This window comes from Tamandua tetradactyla, chromosome 5, assembly GCF_023851605.1.
Source record: "Tamandua tetradactyla isolate mTamTet1 chromosome 5, mTamTet1.pri, whole genome shotgun sequence".
Taxonomy (NCBI): domain Eukaryota; kingdom Metazoa; phylum Chordata; class Mammalia; order Pilosa; family Myrmecophagidae; genus Tamandua; species Tamandua tetradactyla.
In genome coordinates this window covers 116689034-116703419 of record NC_135331.1, presented here as the reverse complement: position 1 = coordinate 116703419, position 14386 = coordinate 116689034, and the positions used below count along the sequence as shown (strand labels likewise).

At 33.9% G+C, this 14386-nt stretch overlaps 1 protein-coding gene across 3 annotated transcripts in view; it reads right to left on the bottom strand.

Annotated features, from left to right (window-relative positions):
* Nucleotides 1-14386, bottom strand: part of PRIM2 (DNA primase subunit 2) — a 389523-nt gene that overhangs the window by 35277 nt on the left and 339860 nt on the right. For all 3 annotated transcript variants that reach the window (XM_077162165.1, XM_077162166.1, XM_077162164.1), the window contains exons 11-12: nucleotides 12187-12313; nucleotides 6408-6490 (exon numbers count right to left, since the gene is read on the bottom strand). In XM_077162165.1, the coding sequence (XP_077018280.1) occupies nucleotides 6408-6490; nucleotides 12187-12313 (210 nt within the window). The remainder of the gene's footprint in view (nucleotides 1-6407; nucleotides 6491-12186; nucleotides 12314-14386) is intronic.

The following is a 14386-nucleotide window of genomic DNA, read 5'->3' as shown; positions in this document are numbered from 1 at the left end:
GATTCATTTCAAGTTAATTTCTATATAAAATATTAGGTATGCGTTTGGGTTTGCTTTTCTCTTTCATATGAATAATCAAATATTCCATCATTATCTGCTGAAAAATACTATCCTTTCTTTGTTGACCTGTACTCTCACCTTTGTTTAAAAATCAATTGCCCCTATATATATGGGTCTATTTCTGGACTTGCTAATCTGTCCAATTGATTTATATGTTAATCATTTCTCTAATATCATTGTCTTGATTACAGTAGCTTTATACTAAATCTTAGTAGTATGTGCCTCTAAGTTCTTCTGTTTCAAAATTATTTTGCTATTTTAGTCCCTTTGCCTTTCCATATGAATTTAAAAATAAGCTTGGCATTTTGATTAGAATTACAAAGAGTTCACAAATCAGTTTAAGGAAAACTGATATCTGAACAGTACTGATTATTTCTTCCAAAACATAAACACTAATTTTCTACTTATTTAGATATTCTTCACTTTCTTTCATCAGTGTGCTGTAGTTTCAGCATAAAGATTTTGCACATAGTTTGATACATATCTAAAATTTATAGGTTTTTTTTGTGGTTACCTCCAAAAATTAACTTCTAATTGTTCACTGCAAGTATATACAAATACAATTCATGTTTGTGTATTGACTTAGTATCCTGGAACCTTGCTAAACTCATCTATTAGTTTTATTATACAGTAACAAATTTGTAGGTTCTTAGATTTTCTACATAATGGCATTGCCTGAGACTATAAAAAGGTTATTTTTCTACCTTCCCAATCTGTTTGCCTTTTATTTCTTTTACTTGCCTTATTACACTGGTTAAGTCAGAGAACATACTTTGTATGATTTTGATAATTTGAATTTGTAACTTTTTTTTAAAGACCGAGAATATGATCTGTCTGGGTTGTTTTTTACATGTGAAAAAAATGTATATTTTTCTTTTGGTGAGTGATCTATAGAGGGTAATTAGATCAAACTGCTTTTCAGTGTTGTTCATCTTCTATTTCCTTACTAGTATTCTGTCTACTTGTCCTATTAATTATTAAAGTATCCAAAAATAATTGTAGATTTGTACATTTCTCTTTTCAGTTCTTTCTTTTTAATTATTCTGAAGCTATGTTGTTGGGGTATACACATTTGGAATTTTTATGCCTTGTTGGTGAACTGACCACTTTGTTGTTTTTCTTTTTGGGGAAGGGAAGGAAGTTAAGTGCAGGACTACCTATTTTCTTTGGCTTTATTTTTTGTTCAATAACTATTTTGTTAACGTGGATACACTCCTCATTAATTTACAGTGATTTTGTAATACTATTAAGGATAAATCAAAAGGAAGATTAAATATGATACTTTAAGTATGCTTAAAAAAAATGTAGGCAATGCCAGATAGGTCAAAATTACCTCTCTTCAGATTATCAAAATTCTGATTATTGAAAATATTCAAGTGTTTTCCACAGTTGAAGGTATCTTGTACAAGTAGTTTTCCTTTGATACAAAAATGGTTACCTTTAATTTTACCTTAAATGTACTTTTATGGTATGTTTCTCTTGACTTTCATTCCATATTTTAATATACACTTGGAGTATTGAAGATATAATTATACCAATCTTTGTTCTAGTTTGCTAGTTGCCAGAATGCAATATGCCAGAAACGGAATGGCTTTTAAAAAGGGGGATTTAATAAGTTGCAATTTTACAGTTCTAAGGCCAAGAAAGCATCCCAATTAAAACAAGTCTATAGAAATGTCCAATTTAAGGCACCCAGGGAAAGATACCTTGGTTCAAGAAGGCCGATGAAGTTCAGGGTTTCTCTCTCAAATGAGAAGGCACATGGTGATCAGGGTAAGGGTTTCTCTCTCATCTGGAAGGGCACATGGCAAATACAGCGTCATCTGCTAGCTTCCTCTCTAGCTCGCCCTGAGGCATTTTCCTTCTTCATCTCCAAAAATCTCTGGCTGGTGGACTCTCTGTGGTGCTGTGGTATTCTCTGTTCTTTCCAAATCTCTTGGCTTTCTTTCTCTTTTAGGATAACAGTAAACTAATCAAGATCCACCTGGAATGGGTGGAGACAAATCTACACCTAATACAGCTTAACAACTTCTCTTGATTGAGTCACATTTCCAGGGAGATAATCTAATTAAAGTTTCAAACATACAGTACCGAATAGGGATCAGAAGAAATGGCAGCCTTTAAAAAATGTGATTAGGATTAAAACACAGCTTTTCTGGGGTACATACATCCTTTTAAACTGGCACAACCTTCAACTAAGTATTTGTCAACTAAGCATTTATCAAAATATTTTACATGGATTTTTCATTTATCAACTCTCTACTCTTTAAAATACAGTCTACCAGCTGCCTTACTCTGCTGAGATCCACTCAATAACATCAAATAAAAGCAAAATATCATTTACAGCTTGCCCACACACATTATACATCTGTGTCCATTTCAGATAAAAGGTTACAATGAAAGTTTAAAGGCAGTAGAAAGAAGTGGAATTAGTGAAGACTGATTTTAGTTTCAACTAAGTAAGGGACATAGCAATGGGTAAATAAATAGAAGAATAAAGTGGAGTCAACAGAGAGTGCAAATGTAGTTATTACTATATAAACATTAATCTTACTCTTAGGTCAGCAAGTCTTAAAAAAAAAAGATGATTCTTTACAAGTGCTGAACTTGTCTCTAAGTCCCCTTTTCTGGGTTTCCTTTCAAATTTGTTAGTGGCAGCTCCTAAACTTTCCTAAGTACAGAACATCATTCCTAACCCCTTTACTTTCACAGCTGATGACTAGACCTTTTACTTTATGAGGAAAAGCAAGGCCACTTGATAAACTCCATCAATTTCCCTTTGCTTTATCTCAAATCTTTTTTCTTTATTTCTCCACTGGCTGTGTGGGTCATGCCTTTCTCTATCACCATCATTTTGTCCGAAGATATTTCATATTTATTCAATAAGTTACTTTCCCACTTGTGTCCTTGCTTTAGGACCCAACTCATATCTAAATATACCTACTTTTTCAACATTTTTTTTTTTTTTTTTTTTTTTTTTTTAAAGGAAAGACAGAGAGAAGGAAGGAAGGATAGAAGGAAGGAAGAGAGGAAGAAAGGGAAACATCTTTTTTAAACATTTTCTTGTTTTTATTGTATTTTGTTTCTCCGTTTTCGTTACATGGGCTGGGGCCGGGAATCGAACCGAGGTCCTCCGGCATAGCAGGCAAGCACTTTGCCCGCTGAGCCACCGCGGCCCGCCCTTCAACATTTTTTGAGTACCTATCAGGTACATGTTGCTGAATTAACAGGAGAAAGAAAGTTAAGTAAAAATCCAATCCTCCTTTCAGAGAAGTCACAATCTAGTGGGAAAGAGGAATAGGTAAACAGATGATTATAGTCTACTATAGTAAGCATTAGGAGCAAAGGCATGCAAAGTTTACTCATGGTATAAAGGAAAAAGCACTTATTTCCATGTGGTTGGAGAAGGATTTCCTTTCTCTTATCTTTATCAAGTCCACTCTCTGATGGTTCTATTTTTTTTTAATGTTCTGATTAACAGATCTTAGCACACATACAGTCCATACATGGTGTATAATTGATGGCTCACAACATCACCACACAGTCATGTACTCACCTCCTTTAGTTATTGGATCATAAACTAAAAAGGGGCATCTATATACTTCATAAGAATAACCTCCTCTGATAAGCTATCTTTTCTTCCTACAAACAGGTTCAGATATCCTCTTCTCTAAACATATAAACAAATCATCCTGTGATGTTTAAACACCACTGTGCTGGTTTGAAACTGTTATGTACCCCAGAAAAGCCATATTTTTAAAATTCTGATTCAATATTGTGGGGGGTGGAAACTGGATTGTTTGCATAGAGATGTGACACACCCAGTTGAAGTTGGGGGTGTGGGCTTTTGATTAGATCAAGATGTGACGCTGCCCATTTGAGGTGGGTGTTGATTAGTTTATTGGAGTCCTTTAAGAGGGGAGACATTTTGGAGAAAACAGTTATTTCAGAGCCAAGAGAGATGCAGACATTTGGAGATCCTTGGAGTGTCAACAGAGAGAGCAGACACCTAGACACCGATATTGGAGATAAAGAGCCCAGTAAATGTTGCCATATGCCTTCCCATGAGATACCAAGCAATCCAGAACCCAGAGTTGTGTTCCAGAGCTGCTAAGTAAAGGCCCACAGATGCTTAAGAGAGGAAACCACTGGCATCAGACACTAGAAGCAATGGAACTGAGAAGAAGGAGCAGAAAACACTAGCCACATGCCTTTCCATGTGACAGACATGAGCCTTTCTTAAGTCAAGGTGTCTGGATATCTTAGTTTGGACATTTTTATAACCTTAGAATTGTAAACTAGTAACTTAATAAATTCATTTTTTAAAGGCCTTTCCATTTTTGGTATTTTGCATTCCAGCAGCATTTAGCAAACCAGTACAACCACTATCTGTCATCTCCATCACTGGTATTTTTTTTTTAAAAGGTCACCTAAACACACTGACGCACATCTAATGCACTGTTCTTTATGCATTCATTCCTTGTATGTACGACCTTGCTTTTGGTTTTCATTCCTACACTGGGATGATTCTCATCAAAGTCAAAGTTGAGTACCTTGGTGGGAGTAACTTACTCAACACAAGCCAGTAACCTTTTGCAGTCCCCACCCTCACAATCTCTCTCCTACAAGGGACTATGAACCATACCCTATTCTGCCCAAAGGCTTTCATGATACTTCACTTCCTTAATGTTTCCTCCTCCTCTTACCATTTCTGTTCAGTCTTCACTGACTCCACCTCCTTCTACAGCCTGACAAAAAAAAGCATTAGCCAAGACTCAGCTTGAGATACAGCTTTTGACTCTACTTTCTCTCATTTTTCCTCCCTCCCCTACAGCAAACTAATGAGTGGAGTTGGAAAAAAAAAAACCTTATAGTTAGAGGCCTAGTTCAATTTCTGGTTCTAGCATCAACTTTACTAGCTGTGCATCCACCTGCCTGTCACATCCTGGTATTCCAGAAAAGAAAGAAATGGAATTCTAATTTCTCTTCAAATCTAAACACCTATAATTCTAACTGAAAATGATGGATTTCTAGTCTTAACTTCTCTCAATTAGCTAAAAATCTATTTTCAGTCTGCCACTTAAATGGTTCACATCTAAAACTACTCCCCCAAACCAATTACTTCCTTTAAGTTGCCTATTAATGTTTATGTACTGGTGCTACTATTGTCCTAAACTTGTAACCCTAATAATCTCATACTTTATCTGCCTTTCACTCATGTGTTCTCTCTTCCTAATTCCCAACCCTCCCTCAAGATGTAATTAAAAAAAGCATCTCTTCCAGCAAGTATTTCTTGGCTTCCTTGGCTGGTTATCATCTCTTTTTCCTCAGAAGTTGAAAGATATTATCTATACCTGTCTTATAACACTTGGCTTGTTTCCCTCTAGATCCTGGTTCTGTGGGAGCAAGATCTAGATCTGATTCTTCTTTGCACTACCTCTCCCCTCTCTTCCTCTCCTTTCTCTCTATCACTGGCCATATCACCTTGGGCGATGCCTTGACTAGAGGAGGGACTCAAAACTATTTAAGATTTGAAATGTGCTAACTAAACTCAACCTGAACTTAGCATGTAGTGGAAACAACAGTCTTCTCCAGTGATTATTTTCTTCAAGTAAAAATAATTGCTTAAGAATTCATAATGATTTAGACATTTCAGCTATAAAATATATATTGTTCTTCTTAAGCTAAGGAAGCAGAAGTTACTCTTCAACTCCCTCAAAATCCAAGTCAACGCAAAAGCAAATCACAGTAGTCTTTGAAATGTGTGTGTGTATATATAAAAAGCATTCACTAAAAGATGTACTCAAATATTTAGTTTTGCAATTTGTGCATTTCTTTTTTTTACTTAATTGATTAATTAATTGTTCATACAAAACAGGATTTTGATAAAATAAATAACATTTGATGGCTATCAGAATATTCAGCCAGTATACACTGTATCATCTTCTGTTCTAACCTATATGCAGCATAGAAAACAATTTCCCAAAATGAAATATGCTGTCATTAATTTTTAGCTTCATTAATAAGCTTCAGTGCATTGCTCTAAAAATTTATTTTTTAAACTGTGGTCCTCAATTGAGATAATAAAATAAATTGAAAGAAAAAAGGTTTCCAGCTTATTTTATTAGCAAGAAAAACAGAAATGCAATCTCCTTCACAGATAAACTATAGCTTCCAAGCAGTCTAAACCAGAAGAGTCAAGGCTTTAGCTTAGTTCATCTAGAAGATAGGATGTCCGGTGTGAAGTCTGACAAGAAATACACAGTATCACTGCAAGAACATTAAAAGAAACCAAGAGGAATTACGTGTTGCCTCATTACTGAGGATGATGAGAGAATCTGACCTACCTGGTTTATCCCCCCGGAAGAGATCTTGTATGACTGCAACTTCTGCTTCAGCAGCTCCGGATCACTGTGACGGAATGGGCACCCTGACAACAACAACAACAACCACAAAAACCAGTACATCAACAAGGTTATTTACCAAGGACTTAGTACAACACCACACTTGAGAGACTGTCTGAACTCCCCTTAATTGTCTAACAGCTTATTAATAAAAAAGTTAATTGCCCATGGGTATAACTGCTTTCCTCTCTTTATCTAAATGACAACTTAGCTGTATGGTTATCAGGGAACTACAGGCACAAGAGCTACATAAAACATTACAGCATTCTCAGGCTAACATGTCCATTCACTTGGAAGCAGATTATAGCTTTAGTTATGCTACTTGCTAACAAACAGAGATAACCACAAAGTAGCCATAATAGTTTATCTAAAAACTATACAATCTCACTTTCCTTCTAGTCTAAAAAGAATTCCATAAAAAGCATATTAGAAAAGGGAGAAATATAATGAGAAAATATAAAAAATACATAAAAAGAAAAAAAAATCTCCCATTTTCAGATATAAACTTTGTGCCTATTTCCTGTAGAATATAATTTAAATAAATTTAGAGGATTTTCAGATGGGAAAGAAATGGACAAACAGGAAATCATTTCATAAGAAAACAATTCATAGTAGATACATATCATTTCTATATCATTTCAGGAGAAAGACAGATGTACTACTACAATATTTGTACAAATATGAACATAGGAGATTCAAAACATAAAAGCCTTTCTTTATTAAGCCAAAATTTAGAAAATTTTAGACATTTTAATAGGAAATTGTAGTGGTAAATCAAAATACTTATTTAAAAATTCAATAACACAGAAGTCTGGATTTTTTTAGTCATAAAGTTGATGGCTTTATAAGTTAATTAGAAACAAACGTGCATTTTTAATGAAATCAAAAGGAAAGTGGTTGTGGTTAAAATAATAAAATAGGCTGAAAATGCCAAACCAATGTGTTTGCCAAAATTCTTAACTATGAATAAAATCATCCATGATAACACTATGGACTCTACAAATTATGAAATTAAAAAAATTTAAAGCATGTACTTTTAATGATATTTTTATTGAGATTAAAATTATAATGTAAAAGGAAACATACTGAGAAGCAGTATAGTATATGGTTAAGGGTTTGTAGCTAGACTCCCTGGGCTTAAATTGTTTATCATAAGAAACCATTTTCCAGCTGGGGAAACCCAGGTAAATTTTTTATCTTCTTGTTGACTCAAGCTTCAGTTTACTTAATGGTAGTAATTGTACCATGTTACAGAATGCTTACGAAATGGAATATAAAACTCTTACACGTGCCTACTACATAGAAGCATTCAACATGTGCCAACTATCATTATTATTATTATTATTATTGAAAAATCTGATTAAGATATTGTAAAGGACAGGACTTCTGGTTGACCAAAACGGTGGAGGCAAAGGATTTCTCACCAGAAACCAGAAACCAGAAAAGAAAAAAGTGGGATGAAATATTTAAAGTGTTAAAAAGAAATAATTGATTTCTTTGGCAGCGAGACTGCCTTTCAAAAATAAAAGAGCAGTTAAAACATTCCTGGATTTTAAGAAAAGCTGAGGTAATTTGTCACCACTAGTCCTGCCCTACTGAAATGAAAGAACACTAGACAGGAGATTGAAATGGCAGGAAGAAATAAATATCTCTGGTAAGGTAACCACATGGGTAATTTTAAAGGGTGGTACTGTTGTATTACATTTTGGAATATTACTCCACTTTTTACTTCTTACAGTTTCAAAAATGAAAATTTATAAAAAGTAATATAAATCTTTGGTTCTGGACACACAATGTCCAATAAGCATATGAAAAGATGCTTAACATCATTAGCCATTAGGGAAATGCAAATCCAAACTACAATGAGATGCCATCTCATAACCACTAGAATGGTTACTATTAAAAAAGAACAAAAAATAACAAGTGTTGGAGATGATGTGGAGAGATAAGAATACTTTAAATTGCTGGTAGACACATAAAATAGTATAGGTGCTGTGGAAAACAGTTTGTCCATTCCTCAAAAAGTTAAGTACAGAATTACTACATTACCCTGCAATCCCAGTACTAGGTATTTATCCAAAAGAATTAAAATCAGGAACTTGAACAGATATTTGCACACTGACATTCATAGTGGCGTTATTTACACTTGCCAAAAAGTGGAAGCAACCCAAGTGTCCATCAACAGATGACTGCACAAAATATGATATAAGTGTAGAGCGGAATATTATTCAGCCATAACAAGGAATGAAGTTCTGACGCATGCAACAACATGAATAACCCTTGAAGACATCATGCTGAGTGAAATAAGCCAAACAAAAAAGAACAAATATCATATGATATTGTTTATAGGAAATAATCAGAATATGCAAATTCTTAAGGTCAGTAACTAGAATACAGGTTACAAGGTGGGGGTGTGGCATGGGACATTAATGCCTAATTGGTATGGAGTTTCTGATTGGGCTAATAGAAAACTTTTGGTAATGGATGGTAGTGATGGCAGTACAACATTGGAAATGTAATTAGCACCACTGAATTGTATAATTTAAAAGTGGGTAAAATGGGAAATTTTAGGTTGTATGAATGTTACCAGAGTAAAAATTTTTAAAAATCCACAGAGCTGTACAATACAGAGTGAACCCTAATGTAAACTGTGGACTACACTTACTAGTCTAATTAAAATAATAGTTTCTTCAATTGTATCAAAGGTACCACAGTTATGCAAAATGTTAATAATGAGAAAAACTATGAGTGTTGGGGGGATTGTGGGAACTCTACCCTACCTGTATAATTTTTCTGTAAACCTACAACTTCAATAATAATAATAATGATATAATAATTAAAAAAAACATTAAAGAGTATAAAATAATGCTACCCTTCCTAGTAATTTTTTGTTATTGTTTTAGAAAGTAGTTTTTTTGGATAATAGAAATGTTATTTATGTTAACAATAAAAGAAAGAAATTGCAAAGGATCCCAATGAGAAAGAAATGAGGCTGCATAGGGAATTCTTGATTATGCTTAGAATTTTAAAAGACACAAAAAAAGGTGGACTAAATTGAATGACCTAGATTACACTGGAAATCATGACTAGACCTGTATGAAAAGTCAGAAAGCATAAAGACAAGAAGAAACTGAAGATTGCCAAAGTGCTAAAATCACTAAAAGGCCTTCTAAAACTAAGCATACAATAAGAGAGCAGAGAAAACAGACTACTGCTTAGAGAAGCTGATATTATTTTAATGGTTGATGGAAAACAGAACTCATCAACTCTTATTCTGTTTCTATCTTCCACATCAAAGAGAATGATCTTCAAATTGGAAGATTTGAACTAAACAAGGTCACGGACAAGGTAACTAAAGATGACATGAATGCATACATAACTAACACTGATTTCAACTAAGTGTTTGACAGTTTCTCAACATATGTTTGTGGAAAAGATGATGTAGGCTGAAATACACTATACCTACATAGATCCATAACTGGTTGAACAAATGTTTGCAGGCAGTGTTGGTAAAAATAATGTTAACTTAGGGAACTAAATAGTTTTGCAAAGAACACAAAACTAAAATAGAAAGATAACTCAATCTCTCCAGTTAATATGAGTTTATCAAGTATTTGCTAAGCATGATATTTGATAGAGTTTAAATTAAAAACAAAATAAAACAGAATAGACAATTTAACAGAAATAAGAAACATAAAATACCACATTTAAGCTAATAAAAATAAACTAAATATGTAAAGTGTGCTAAACCCTGGAAATTCGTATAGAAAGAATCTCTAGGATTACCTGGCTGGCTATAGGCTCAATGTGAATTAACTGCCTGATGTACTGCTAAGGAAAGCTAAAATAGCTTCCTCAAGGGAGGTATCTAGGTCAATAGTTCTCAGAATCCAGAAGACATTCAGGGAGTTTGTAAATAAAGTAGACACCCAGGTCAGTTTCCTATAGTTTTGGAAGTGAGGCCTAGAATATGCATTTCTTAAAAATCCTTGGCACAAGCGATAAGGACCACTTGTACAGAACTGACCATCTCTTCATCTATCTGTGCATATTCATGATTGTCTACAGACAGAAAGAGCCCAATGTCCAGCAACTGGTGAGTGGATAAACAAATTGTAGTATATACATACAATGGAATATTATGCAGCTGTAAAACAGAATGAAGTCACCATGCAAGCAACAATGTGGATGAACCTTGAGGACATTATGTTGAGTGAAATAAGCCAGAAACAAAAGGACAAATATTGTATGGTTTCACTAATAAGACCTAACTATAATGAGCAAACTTTTAGAATTAAATTCGAGAGCACAGGAGATAAAAACAGCATAAAGATTGGGCATCTGATGCTTAAGGAGTACAGAATGTTTAATGAACTTGAATGCAAAGGTTCAGAAATATAGCACAATATATGTAGCACAATATTTTAAGTGTAATGAACAATGCTGAGTGTGAGTATGGTTGAAAGCGAAGGCTAGGGTTGTATATGTCACCACAAGGAAAGCTAGAGGATAAAAAGTGGGACTGTATGACCTAGCAAAACCTAGAGTGAATGATGACAGTGGTTAATTACACAAATGTAAGAAAGTTGTTACATGAACTAGAATAAATATTTGAAAAAAATACAATTAATGCAAACTGCAATCTATACTTAACAGTAACACTGTAATATTCTTTCATGATTGTGACAAAGGAACTATACTAAAGCTGAATGTCAATAATAGGGGGATATCAGGGAGGGGTATGGGATATATATTTTTTGGAGGGGAAGAAATGGAAATGTTCTCATATAGATTGTGATGAATGCATAACTACATGATTATAGGAGGAGCCAATGATTGTACACTTAGGATGGACTGTATGGTATGTAAATAAAACTGTTAAAAAATGAATACAGATGGCATATTTAATGTCTGGATATGCAGAGCATGTTTCTAAAAATTCTTTTTCTGATTATTTGATATTTAACATCTGGAAGTGTTTAAAAATTTTTTTAAAGAGTTTCATTTAATTTTTCTTTTTAAGAGTTTCAAGATTGTAAAAAACAAGTTTGGACATATACTGTGGTGAGCTTTGGTAATCTGGAACACTAACTAGCATGGACTATTAAATCAATCTATGACAGTATCAGACAAATGAGGAGCTTTTCAAGGTAAGTTTTAAGAACATTTTTAGAAAAGAGTTGTTGAATTCAGAAGTTTATAGAAAACAGTTTGATGTAGTTTTTTTTTTAACCTACAACTCAGGCAAATTTATAGTCTGATACCACAACTTGTTAAATTCCTCAGCTAGTCCTTGTTTGTTAATCAGATGATAATAATGAGAATAAGACATACTTTTCCTGAGTAGTCTTTTGAAAATTAGTATCGACTATTCCAAGAGTAGAGTTTGTCAATTTCAAAAAGCTTTGAAAAACTTTTCTCTCAGTCTTCTAAGACACTTGAGAAAGACAAAGAACAGCAGGTAAAGGGAAAAACTGAGAACTGAAAAGCCTAGCCAAGCACAAACTAAAGAGTAGCTTAATGAATTTTCTTTTCCTTGACTTGGTGCAGTAATAAGACAAATCCTTGGAAGAGTAATAGAGCTCTAGCTTGACACTGATGACTGACATAAGTTACAAACTAGTTCTTGTCAGTAATAGAGAAAGCCATTAACCTGTGTCTATGTTTCTTACAGAGCTCTTGGTTTCTGTATTTTACAAACATATCCAGTAGAAGCAATTACCATGATAATCCCCTTGGCTTGGTGGATTGGTCAGAATAATCTTGAGGCAACTGAAAGGAGTATAGTCTGTCCTCTTGCCTTCCTTTCCATAGCTATGACGGATGTTGTAAGAGTAGCCTTTATCAAACTGATTGGGGGGAAAGGAAAAAAGAGACAAGATTAGTCACTATTATATACTGATGTCAGCAAGACAGAATCACAAAGTACAAAGTGGTATTTTTTCAAATAAATTCAGCATTCATAGACATACATTCATGGTATATATATCATTAAGGTCCTTTATTTTTTTAAAGGTGCAAAACCTACATGAAACAAATTTCTCAGGTAGAGGGCAGCGAATGTTACCTACATGTTTAAAGATGAAGACAATCCTTTCCTGAGAGGAATATCTATTTACTCACTTTCGAGTTTGATTCTAGAGAGTATACTAGAGATAAATCACTTTATAGCCTCTTTTCTACCCTCCTTCACCCATTATCCCTGAATTCTCACATCCTAACCATTCAACTTATGAAATGCCTCCTAACATAATTAAATCCACTCTACAGAGCCAGCTATTAGTAAATGATTGATGGAGGATTCAACTACTCCAATTACCTGGAATCCCTGACTACATGTTTATGAAACAAACTAATGGGACGGAAAGGATTTTGAAATAGTGGGATATATAGAGAAAAAGGAACTAATATTTATTGAAACACCATTAGGTGCCAGGTACTATACTAAGTGCTTTTAAATATGCAACCCCATTTAATCATTTGAAATCCTAACAACTCTACTATGATCTTACAAATGAGAAAATTGAGATTCAAAGAAATAAAGTAATATGACGTAAGTCATATTAGCTATTAAGTGGCAGAGCTAGAAATCATGGATGGACCAATTTGATTCCAAAACCCATGTTCATTCCATAATCCTGTACCTTTTTCAATAATGAGATAATTTAAAAATCATAGGTTCCAGTTAAATCTTTGTAGGACATAAGTTCTTTCTTTTAGACCCTATTTCAAATGCCTTTTCATATTGGAACCCAGAGTCAGAAATAATCTCTTCCTTCAGACTTTAATAACTTTTTACCTATACCTGTAACTCTCCTGAAGGTAAATCTTCACTGCATATTTGATTCTTATAGAGCTTATCTGTATTTCTCTTATGACATATTATCACTCTACCTTCTATTAATCATCTATCTGTAACCTTCTCCCCTCCTGGAACTAAGTGTCTGAGGCAAGATCTATTTGATTTTTGTACTTAGTTTAGTAATACCGTGCATGTAAAAATGAACTAATGAATATAGAAGGAGTCTTAGGTATACTAAAACATTTGAAAGGGGACCTACCACCCATTATCCTGCTTTCATTATATATTTTCCAATACCTGATAGTTGGTGATTTTACCATTCCACGATTAGATGACACCCATTTGGCATAGGAGCCCATACCCCATGGGTCAACCGAAAGCAGACAATGCACCAGATGTGTGACAAGAAGCATATTTAATGCTCATATTGAGTCTTACACAAAAGCCCAACTTTCCTGGGAAGGCGCTGGGAGGTGGGTGTCTCATGTCAAATGAGGAAAAAAATGTAGGCCTGAAACCACTAAGTTTCTAAAATGAATTTTAGGCCATGACAAATGACAAATTTAATCAAAAGTTATTTTCTACTCTAAAATGTAAATGTTTGGTTAAAACAAAAGCTTTGTCTTGTTTATTCTGGAGCACAATCTTAGGCTATCACCTGCTTTTACTACTCAGCGATCTCTCAGGTCCTTCAAAAGCAGAATTATAAGACAATATGAAAGGTCTGTAGGGTACCTCAAATATTCCTATATAACACGTTGAGCAATACCTATTAAATAGGGAGAAGTCAGGGAGCACAAGTAACAACTCATTTTCAAAGGGCAAAATTTTCAAGATTTTGAATTCAATGATTAGAGTTATATGGCTATAAGGAGGTCACGGTACTTCTGTGATTCTTTAAATTTAACTTATAAAACTTATACTCTTAACTTATGCTCTGGGAAGCTTAGAAAATGATAATTCCACAAATTTTCACAAGTGAAATTACTAAGCACAATTCTACAGGTATTATTATATAGATATAAAAATTAAACATTATTTTGAGTTTATAAATAATGATGAATGTTCACAATGAATTGAAACTTAGGAATACAAAAGGTGGATAGACCATATTTTGGAA